An 11611-nucleotide genomic window follows, 5' to 3' on the forward strand; every position below is an offset into this window, starting at 1 on the left:
CATACACAATGCATAATGGACTTACACTAACATGAGTGGACCCCAGCCACGATCACATCAGTAGCCATTAGGTGAAAATGAGACTCTCGAAATGCGTGCACGCATGCACGCAAACCGAGGACCGGACCTAAGGCATAACATGTAACTCTAACAAGGCATGGCAAGGGATGCAAGATGGCATGCAAACTCACAAATTCCAACACTGAAATATGATGCTAAACAGCCCCGAAACATGGAAAAATGGCACCCAATGCATGAGATGAAACCCGAAACTCGAAACTAGGTACATGAAATGACTTATAGCTATACAAAGCATGCATTATTTGATCATGAAGCATGAAGACAGAGCTAAGGCAGCCCCAAAACATGAAAATTTTCAGTTCAAAGCATGGCCAAAAGATGCTAGCATGGTGGACAAAATAGCATGCAATCTTGACTAGCAATCATGGTTTACATGGCAAGTATATGAAGCAAATGTAATCTCACCAAACCAGAAAAAATCAGTGAATAAATCATGTGAAAATAGGCCCAAATAACCACTGATATACAACCATGGTATGCAAAAATAATGAGTTACTTTGGAGGGCCATGCAAGGAGTTATTTAGCACATGCAAGGTAGACATTTAGCATGGTATAAACAACTATGAAAATCAATTATGGTAGTCCTAAAACTCACCAAATTGACCCTGGAAAGTGACTTCGAAGCATGCAAGATAGGGTCTCTTTGGAAGGCCAAAAATGTCCACCAAACAAGTCAAGGTGAGAGGGGGTCACCCCCCTCTGATTTGGAGGTTCAAAATAGTGTGCTAGCCACTGAAAATCCATTGGATTTTAGTGGCTAGAAGGCCAAACCAAGCATGCAACAAGAGCTTAGGTGTAAGGCTCAAAATAAGGGACAATCAAGCATACAAGGAAGCATATAACCTCAAACAAGAAAATACCCTTAATCAAACATGAAGATAATGTCAAAATGAGACTTTTTCCAATTTATAATAGATCTCAAAAGTGAACACAAATAGGGCTAATCCATCATGCAAAAATGGCCCTAAAAGAGAGAATAGTGACAAGGGACAGCAGTTGGCCCCAAAAAGTGAAGAGCCCTTCAACAAATTTGAAGAGGGGCTCAAAATTAAGCACTTTACAGTTTACATTAAGTCTCGAAAATGAACAAAAGTGAGGCTAAATCAGCATGCAAGAAAAAGGCCTAAAAGAGTGATAAAGAGGCAAGTGGTAGCAGCTGACCTCAAACAGAGGAGAGCCCTTCAAAAAAGTTGAAGAGGGCTCAAAACAAGACATTTCACAGTTTATGACCAAGTCCAAAATAGCTCACAAATAAGCCTAAAATATCATGCAAGAATAGGCCTAAAAGAGAGTTTAAACACAAAGGGGGGGGAGGAGACCTCAAACAGAGAAAGACCCTTGATCAAACATGGAGAAGAGCTCGAAATATGACTATTTCCAATTTGGGTCGGAGCCCAAAAATGCAAGCAACAAAGGCTAAAAAAGCATGCAAAATAGAGCTAAAAGAGAGGGAAAAGAGGCTTACCCTTGTAGCCTAAGTCTTCAAAAACTTTTGGTCCAAGAAATGGTGCTCCTAGCCTCTGGAAATCAGCTTCAAAGGGCTGGAATGGAGGGTGGAGGTGTGGTGCTATGAGTGGTAGTATAAAGGGGGGCAAGAACCTTAGGGTTTGAAGGGTTTGGAAGAGAGGGAGGAGGAGAGTTGCATGCAATGCCCCAGCTGGTTTTGTTAACCCTTAGAAATAGAGAAGAGTGCTGGTTTTAAAGAGGGAGAGAGGCCAAGGAAAGGGGGGGAAAACAAATTCAAATTCCCCTCCCCCCAAAAGGCAGCCCCTCAGATACAGGATCTGGGGGGAAACAGCTGGCACAGCTGGAATACAGTTGGAGAGAGGATCATGGCCGGCCAGGTTCAAAAGGTTCAGGTGGCCGGCCAGCTACCCCCATGGCCAGCCGGCCAGGGGTCAAAAGGGTTAATGAAGATTGCTGGCCGGCCACCTCAAAAAGGTGGCCTTCCATGTGTGCACAATACAAATATGTGGTCAAAACCCAGAAAATGTGAACCAAGAGAGAGAAAAGTCAACTTTTTAGAGGGGTTCAAATGGGTCAAGGGCAATTACTGGCCGGCCTATACATATTGGTGGCCTCCTATGTGTGTACAACACAAATATGGGGTTTAGGGCTAAAGAAAGTGGCCCCGAGGTGGTCAACATTAGCTTTTTAGTGAGGAAAACGGGCGACGGAGAGCGATGAAGAAATAAAGCTGGCTTTTCAGAACAATTGCTGGCCTCCCACCCTCCTACAAGCTTTCTAACAATGAAAATAAGGTCTCCGCCAAAAATGAACCAAAACGGATGCAAAGCGAAGGTTCGGGGACCGAAACACGCGGCCTAGGAGCCCCAAAAATAGGCTGTTAAGCACCGGAGGTGGCGTTCGACCACGAAGTTGGTCTCTCGGGCCACAGTGTTCCTCAAAAGGGAGGAAACAAGGTGTGTGCCAAAAATCGAAGCAAACGGAGGTGGTTAGGCGGTCCCGAACCGAGGCATACGGTCGTTAGCTCCGAAAAATCGAAAATCGAGCTCCAAATAGGAAAAATGGCCTACGACCACGAAATGTAGCCTACGACCACTGAGAGATGATCTACGAGGCCTCTCTCTCCCTTTGGGAAGAGAAAATAGAGAAAACAGAGCCTGGTTCGCAAACCGAGGCAAGGCACGAAAGAGTCCGGAAGTCCGGAGGCCAGGTTCGCAACCGATACTCTGAAACTTCTGAACGAGCACGATATGCAATATCACCGAGCGCTCAATCAGTGACGTTTGAGTCTTAACGTTGGTCAAAAATGGGGTGCCTACACTCCTTCAACTCTACCATCCATCTTCATTCGTGTAAGGCTATTACTTTACTTTTTGATCTTTCTTTTTTCATCTGGGTTTTGTGATTTGGGGGAAACGTAAAATAGGAGCTGGTCCTGTTCTTCCCAGTAATAAGTTTTCGCACTCCACCTGTTTGATAATATGCCTTAGTGAAAATGTAATGGCAAAAAAAGGAAATGAAAGTTGGATTCCAATAGAAAGGCGAAGGGAATGAGATGGAGATCAAGGCAAGGATGTTAAGTATGGACTGTTCACCGTATTTGTGGATAATTTACCTTCAACTATGGATGCGAAAACGCTGTTCAAACTTTTCACACAGTTTGGCATTGTAAATGATGTCTTTATTCCGTTCAAAAGAAGGACTGTGACAAAATCAAGATTTGGATTTGTAAGATTTAATTGCCCTGTTGCAGTTGACATAGCCATTCAAAAAAGGAATGGTCTGCTGGTAGAAGAAATGGTGCTAAAAGTTAAAAAAGCTACCAAGGACCGATGCATTAGATTTGAGCAGAGCAGAAGAGAACCCCATACTATCAGTAGACCTCCGGAAACTATCAGTTACAGGGCTGAAGTTCCATATTCAGGCCAAAGATCGTTCGCTGATGTATTAAAAGGGGTCACACCCACTGTGGCTAGGAAAGAAAGCTTGTCCATAAAAGCCAATGAAGATGATCTTAGATGGCTCTATCGTACTGTAATAGTTAGATTTAATTCTGAATTCTTTACTATTAACATTGGAAATGTCTTGAAGGAGAAAGGTTTGGATCATGTAATGGTCAGAAAATGAGGAAGTCGAGATATAGTTCTAACATTCAAATCTCAAGAGGAGCTAAAATCAAATATTTGCAATATCAAAGAATGGTTTAAGGAATGGAGTCAGTTTGTGGTGGAATGGAAACCAGTATTTTATCTTGAACAAGGAAGATGTGTGTGGTTGAGGTGTTATGACATACCCTTAAATCTCTGGAATAGAGGCACACTCAACAACATTGGAAGCATGTGGGGTACTGTCCTCAGCTTGGATGGTGATATTTGTCAACCTAAGTCCTTCTCCCACACCAGAATCAGAGTGGCTACATCTTGTATAGAGCTTATTAACAAAACTATATCATTGAAATGCAAGGGTAAACTACACCCCATTCTTGTGTGCGAAGATCTTTCTGCAGAATTTAGTAGCTTGAAGCGCAATGGCTTAGAAGAGTGCAGCTCTAACGAAATCTGTGGCAGTGTTGTGGAAAGAACAAGTCCAGAGGAGTGTTTTAGGGAGAAGGAGGCAGAATAGGAAGTATGTACCAAGGAGGTAGATCAGAGGACAGGGTCTAGTGATTGTCATTTGGGTTTGGAGGCAAACACAGTTATCGAGGAAATCATATTGAAGGAGACAGTGCACAACCCAAATTTTATTATTAAGCAAGTATCTACACCTGGTTTTATCAAAAGCTTTAGTGGATCTCGTGATGGAATTGGGTTTGGTATCAATCTTGAAGTGGATTTGGCACAAGCTCTTAGTAAGAATCTTAATAGGAAGGGTCTTCTAAGCCTTAATCATTCAGGCTTAGTTAGGCAACCTACTTCTCTCCCCAAACTCCTGTGGAATGAGAAGAGAAAAAGAAAGAAGAAGGTTCAGCTAGAGGGGTTCACCAGCTTTGCTAGACTTCATGGGCAGAAAGTTGCAGCAGCCAGCAAGCACACTTCTAGGTCTGTTATTTTCAGATCAGTAGCAGCCGCAATAGTACGTTCAGATTTGTCTGAGAGTGTTATTAGTCCAAGCAATCTTCTCCTCAATGAAGCTAAAGCCACTATACAATTAGGTAAATCTCTTGGCATCAATTTCAATGGGAAAGAAGATGATGTGCTAAACAAGATTATTGAGCTAAAGCTAAAGGACAAAGAGAGATCCAAATAGGAGGGTTTGGTCTTAAAAGGTTGAAGGATGGCAACAAACAAGCTTAGCTGGAGTTTTCAGTGGGTTATAAGCTTTCATAGCTAGTATATGGGTTTTGGCATCAAGTGTTAGTGGTCTTGTGAGCTAGTGTTGGTTTCTTACCAACACTATGCTTGGTTTCTTTTCTTATCCTTTTTTCTTTCTCTTTCTTGTTGATGTACTCTCATATGTAATGTATGTTTTTTTCATCGACAAAGGATTTTCTTTGTTGATAAAAATAAAATAAAAAAAAAGGGTATGCTCACTTCATTCCTCTGTCTCCCACCCACTCCAATTCTACATGAGAAGTAGCACAAAAGGATTCATGGACAATGTTAATTGAAATATATATTTGATATAATTAAAAAAATATTAACTGCTTTAATAATTTATAAATAAAATAAGTTATTTTTTATGCAATTAAAAACTTGAAGGGATGGTATGTAATTTTCAAAACTACATGGGATAATATTTTAGTAAATTTTGAGAGGTATATGTATAATTTATCCAATTTAAAACTTGGCCCCATACATTTTGGTTCTTAAATTTGCAAAAGGTATTGGTAAAGTGACTTATGAATTGAAATTAACTTCCCAATACTCAATGTGGTCAAGATTACAACTTAAATGTTGTGGGTTCAATTGTACATGAATCTTGATCACGTCATCACTTTAACTAGGAGGCATTGGAGTCGTGACACAAAGGCTTTCGATCATATTATATCCTACTTGGAATTGTCATCTTATAGTTCATAATTATTTTATACTTGAACTTTATACTATACAAATTCAATCTTAACCACACATCATTATTCGGGATAAATACCGAGTAAATAAATATTGATTCATAGACTTATTCAATTTTATAACATAGCAAGGCTATTATATCCTTCAACTCCCTGCTCACACATTATTTATATATATGCACCTCCCTCTTCCCCTTTCCTAGTCGAACAACATAAATACAACACAAGCAATAGTTTCAATATATATATATGTTTCGTAACATGCCTTCTAAACAGGATCAGGAGTGGTTTGAGCTGCAGAAGACCTTGTGAAACTACTAGCATTGGCTAGAGATTGATCATTAGGGTTGGAGGTTCTACTACACTTCAGTGATTTGGTGACCCAAGATCGAACAAAAACAACGGGAAAAGCCTCACTGATTTTCTTGAGTGTATAGGTGAAAGTTTTCATCAGCTCAATATAGAGAGGCAAATATGTAAGCGTGAAGATGGAGACTGGGACGAACGCCACGGAGTATGACACAATCCTCGACCACTGTTCCTTGTTACGTATCAGAAGAATCACTGTCGCGCCGAATGCTAGCATCATCATTGACACAGAGAGGTTCAACAATGTAATCCCCAACATAAGTTTTTGAGGAAGAGATTGCTTGAAGTCTTTTAAATGAAATGATGAGGTGAGGATCGAGAGAAATGTGATGACGGATGTCAAAGCGAATGTGAGGGAGAGGGCATCTGTCAAAGCAAAAATGATGAAGAAAGGTTGGTTGAGGAGAAGTGGGTAACCGGTGGCTTGATTGGGACCTCCGGGGACAGTGTAGGCTGCAGCAAAGGCAACGGTGGAGATAACGACAGCGACGATGGAGCAATTTTCAGCAGTGCGCTTTAGCCATTCTTGGGCATCTCTACGAAGCTTAGCATTACTTTCAGCAAAGAGCTTGTCAGCCGTCTTTCCATCGTTGTTGTAGTGCTTTTTGAAATTGTTTGCGGATTTCTTCTTCACTCGCTGCAAAGATAGCCAAATCAAAAGAGATTTTTTACTTATATTTTTGTTTCAATTCAGTTGTTTGTAGCAAATGCAGTATTTAGGGTTAGGATTGGCTCAGGTATGCTATGTGGACTCGAGGGTGTTGCTAGACTTGTGACACCAAGAATCCTCTAGAGTGATTTTTTTCTAAAATTTTCTAAAGTAGTATATTGTGTAGTTGAGATTTAATGCTGAAAAGTTGATATGACTTGTTATTAAATCTCAGCCACACAATGCACCACTTTAGAAAATTTTAAAAAAAAAATAATTCTAGAGGATCCTTGCTCGACTTGTGAAGTCTATCATGGTCTCATCTCTACAATTCTAAGTCAATTATTTTGTCTAACTTTATACGTAGATGATTTTATTGAAAAAAATTATATTGATATGAAAATTAGAGTCATATTATTTTAATTATTATATTTATTTTTAAAAAATGAATGAAATATATATATTTTAAAATAAATATAATAAAATCATATTACTATAGTTATAATAAAATCAACCAATTTTTTAATATATATTTTTACCACTGAACAACAGGTATAATAACTTCATAAGTATTATATGTATTTATTAATGTAAACCCTACTATGTACTTTGTATGTAGTGGTAACAAAATTAAGTAAAAATTCATTGATGTATAATATTTCTAAAATAGTAGGAACTCAGACTTAAGAATGGATAACAAATTTTAGATTCGTAGTTTGATATTATTTTTCTCAAACTAAGGAGCTTCAAGTTGTTGGACTGAGATACCCTTTGCACTCATTCTCCTCTTTCTTTTATTGATGTAATAGTTTTCTGTTTCATCAATAAATTTCATTTTCTTTGCTGATCAAAAATAAATAAATAAATAAATAAAGTTGTTGGACTGAGATCCTAATGAAAGAAACAAATGACACAAGTCCTTGATCCAACAACTTCAAACTTTCCACAAAAATGTTCATATAATATTAATATGCAAGGAAAGTATATAACAAGTTGTAATATGTGTTTTGTGCATGTGGAAATCAAGAAAAGTATTTTCACCTCAAACAAGAGCAAATTTTCTCGCAATACCAGCGCAGGGCTTCTCATGTCTTCATCAAAATCATCATCATCTGGCTTATCCCCAATCATATGCAACACAGAGTTCCCATGGTCGGTAATCTTTCTCATAAGATTCTTCATTGAAACTTCCATCTTCTCCACAAAATCAAAAATATGTATTTGGCGGTACTGAATTGCCACATGAAGTATATTCCGCCCTTCGTGATCAATATGCTCAATTGCCTGAGGATACTTATTAAGTATTTCCTTAACAATTTCCAAAATGCCTGATTTTGTAGCCAAGAATAGCGGGGTTTCAGGTGTCTTTATTTTGCTACCTCTTGGAGTTTTTTGTACCTCCCCAACCAGTTGGACCCAGGAATTAGAAGAGGCCAATTCACCATATTTATGGGTTTTAGGGGTAGTAAGAATTATGTTAGTTTCTCAGCAGTGGTAGTGTGGAATGGAACTTCAAGCCCAGATGGTGATTCTCTTTCTGAGCAGGATGGTTCCCTCTTTTGGTGTTTTACCAATAGTGTAGATTGGTGCTTATCTGTCTCCTGTTGTAGTCTGCTTCTTATCTGTCTCCAGTTGCAGTCAAGAGCTATTTTATGGTTTAAGGCTGCTTCAAGTGACTGTCTCTACTCAGTGCAAGAGCTGGTGTCGAATTTGCAGAATGTTAGGAAGATGCTAAGCTAGAGGTTGATTTAAGTGCAAGGATTAATCTGCATTTGCAGACTGTCTCAACTCATGCTGCTGTTGTAATCTGCCTTCAAGGTCTAGGTGTGGCTAGCCCATTGGATGGAATGTGCCTTGCTACTATTATGCGGTTGATTTTGGGTTGAGCGGATGCTTGTTTGATGTGGCTATTGGGAGTTCATTTTAGTTGGCTGATATTGATCTGTCTAGGCACAATGTACCTGATCTGATGTAGTATGGAATGCTGAAATGCTGTGGTGTCTGTCTTACTGTGTTGATCTAATTTAGTATGCTGAACTGATGCTGCAGTGGGCTACTGATAAGAGGAGTAATTTTGGTATGTTTTGGTCTGTTTTGTGCATCTGGGCTACTGATAAAGGAGCAATTACTCTGGGTTTTGGTCTGTCCACTTCATTAGTTATTGTTGTTTGATAGTGTGGGGTGTTGGGTCTGTTTCAGGTTTGGTTAGTTTCTTGGGTGGGGTTGTTTTGGTGTTGTCGTTGGTTTCTCACCAACTGGCGATGGTGTGCTAGCATATGATTAGGCGATCTTATTGGTGCCAACCTAGTTGAGATTGATTAGATTTGCTATGATGCTTGTTGCACTCATCCTCCTCTATCTTTTATTGATGTAATAGTTTTCTGATTCATCAATAAAATTCCTTTTCTTTGCTGATCAAAAAAAAGAATTATGTTAGTTTGAGGAACATCCCATGAGGTATCTTTTAATATTAAGAACTTGGCAAGGCTCACAGCAGATTCATATTTCTGTTTTTTTCCCAGGATTGCTTCCCACAAAGGCACTTTAACTGCTGATCAAAAAAACGAAGGCACTTTAACATATAATGCAATGCGAGACACAAAATAGTAACAATTTTAGAATTCGTCGATTGAAAACTTAATGCCGGAAATAAGATTCATCCTTAAACTTGTTGATTTACAAAGAATATCGATAATAAAGACTCAATAATAGTTAATTCATAAAGAATAACCAAGGTTGGATCAAAAGAATATTTCAACTCACAATTTTATTAATCATAAAAAAGGGTTAATTGTTGAAAAGTCTAACTTAAGGAGGGTATAAGACATTAGATCCAGTGAATATTTTTTGTTGGTGAGAAGTCCTTTTATTTGTTTTAAAGGACATTTTGTTTTCAATTTTACTTTTTAATTTATCTGTCGACTTTTTTTTTTACTGTTGACCTTTTGTTGACTATCAACTCAAATTTATATCTATCTGTTCAAATTATTTTTTATCTGTTCGATTTTTTTGTCTATGTGTTCAAATTTTTTGACTATCTGTTGAATTTTTTCCCTTATCTGTTCAAAATCTTTGGATTTCTCTCTTTATTTGTTTAAAATTTTCTCTCTATCTGTTTAAAATCAGTGAGTTCTTTCTCTATCTATTTAAGAATACAAATGTTTGATCTATCTATTTAAAATTTCCCAAACTTGTTTTCTATCTGTTGGAATTATCTACTACAACAACACATTAACAAATCTTTCTTTCTCTTATACTTATCTGTGCAAATTACGTACATACATTCATACATAAATCTTTATTATCGTTTCTCTTATCTATGCAAATTACATACCATATATATATATTCAGAAAAATGAATATAAATTGGGATCTATGATCAAACCAAACATAATGGACCAGTTGTTCGATGCTATATATCTGTCAAGTAAATTCACTTAAATTATAATGAGTAAAAATGAATAAAAAACTGACAAATCCATAAAAATGAATATAAATAGGAATTTATGATCAAAACAATATAAATAGTTATCTATGCATGATGAATGTTGGTGAAAAGATTAGGATTAAGGCTCAAATTTGCTATGATATCAGGTTGAGAACTATGATCCACCATGGCTGCAAACTATAGTTGCCTGATGAGAGACAAAAGAGAAACCCAGATCTAACTTCTATCTTTGTCTCTGTCTCTCTTGGTCACTGACCTTCCGGGCTTGCCCCTCCATAAAACGGGTGTGATTCTCTTAACACTTGATTTGAAAACCGAAAAGAAATTGACAAAGTAGAGTAGACATCTAAAACAAAAGAATATCTCTATATGTATTTACATAACAAACAAATATGATCATTCCACACATCACAACATAGGGGATTGATTACTCACCAGTCACCACTATTTTTACCTTAAAACCACCATTACTTTTTTTTGTTTACATTTTTTTCAATATTCGAAACCACAACTAAGTCATTCTTTCAAACTAAGAATAAGAAGAAGATGATATCCTATGATGTAGAAGCAAACCAACATCAACATCAACAACATCAACAACATCAACAACAACAAAAATCAACAATCAACAAAAATTACAATTCAAAAAAATGTGTTGTTTAAATTTTCTTATATGTTTAAATTTACAGATTATCTGTTTAAATTTGTTTATGAATTTGAATAGATCCGATCAGATTTAGATCCCAATTCCTCTTTCATTTTCTAGGGAGTGAAAAAGAGAGAGAACTTTCGATTCTTCTTCGAATTCTTTCTCTTCAGCATTTTGACTAACTCTTTCGAAGAACTTTCGCATTCGAACTATGTCACACAACTTCATTGATCTTTGGAGTAACAACGATCAATTCAGAGACGAATTGTCCATTTTACACAAATTTATAACATATATGTAGATATACAGACAGATCGAGAGAGAGAGAGAGATGAGAATGAAATATATTAGGAAATGGTGCGCTTGGCAGGGCAATCGGCCACAAAGGCATGTCGGGCAAGGGTTCAAAACCTTCATTACGACTGGCTTTACCTCTTCTTTCATTGAATTACTACTGTGCTCATTTGATTTGTTGCTCCACCAAGACAGAGTCGGTGTTCATCAAAATCTCAAGACAGATTTGTCTTGCTTTCACAGTGAAGCCATCTTCCAAAACCAGATCCACCTCTATCGCCGACTCTTGGATCCTCCATCGCCGATAGTTACACATACCACGTGCCGCCACCATATGGCGCTACTGCATCAATCTGGAGAGAGACGAGCGGTGAGTGATAGAGACGAGCCGTGAGGGTTTGGTAAGAAGAAGAGAGAAGAAAGAAAGACATGACGGGAACAGATGAGTGGCTAGGGTTTGGATCTTCTATCGTCGACAGTTACACATACCACGGGCTGCCGCCCTACGGCGCTACGGCACCGATCTGGAAAGAGGAGGAGAGAGAGATGAGTAGTGAGGGTTTGGTGAGTAAGAGAGATGAGAGAGAAAAGAGTGACAGAGAGAGAAGAGTGGAGTGGCTACGGTTTGGCTTGGAAACCATATA

At 38.1% G+C, this 11611-nt stretch overlaps 1 protein-coding gene across 1 annotated transcript; it reads right to left on the minus strand.

Moving 5' to 3' along the window:
* Nucleotides 1–5826: 5826 nt before the first annotated feature.
* On the minus strand, nucleotides 5827–11266 carry LOC145800741 (uncharacterized). Its single transcript, XM_082890474.1, has 4 exons — nucleotides 11209–11266; nucleotides 10281–10370; nucleotides 7618–8060; nucleotides 5827–6564 (listed from the first exon to the last, which is right to left on the minus strand). The coding sequence occupies exons 1-4, from the start codon at nucleotides 11264–11266 to the stop codon at nucleotides 5827–5829; spliced, it is 1329 nt and encodes a 442-aa protein (XP_082746600.1).
* Nucleotides 11267–11611: the final 345 nt, after the last annotated feature.

This window comes from Camellia sinensis, chromosome 10, assembly GCF_055761805.1.
Source record: "Camellia sinensis isolate YWXY chromosome 10, ASM5576180v1, whole genome shotgun sequence".
NCBI classification, from domain to species: domain Eukaryota; kingdom Viridiplantae; phylum Streptophyta; class Magnoliopsida; order Ericales; family Theaceae; genus Camellia; species Camellia sinensis.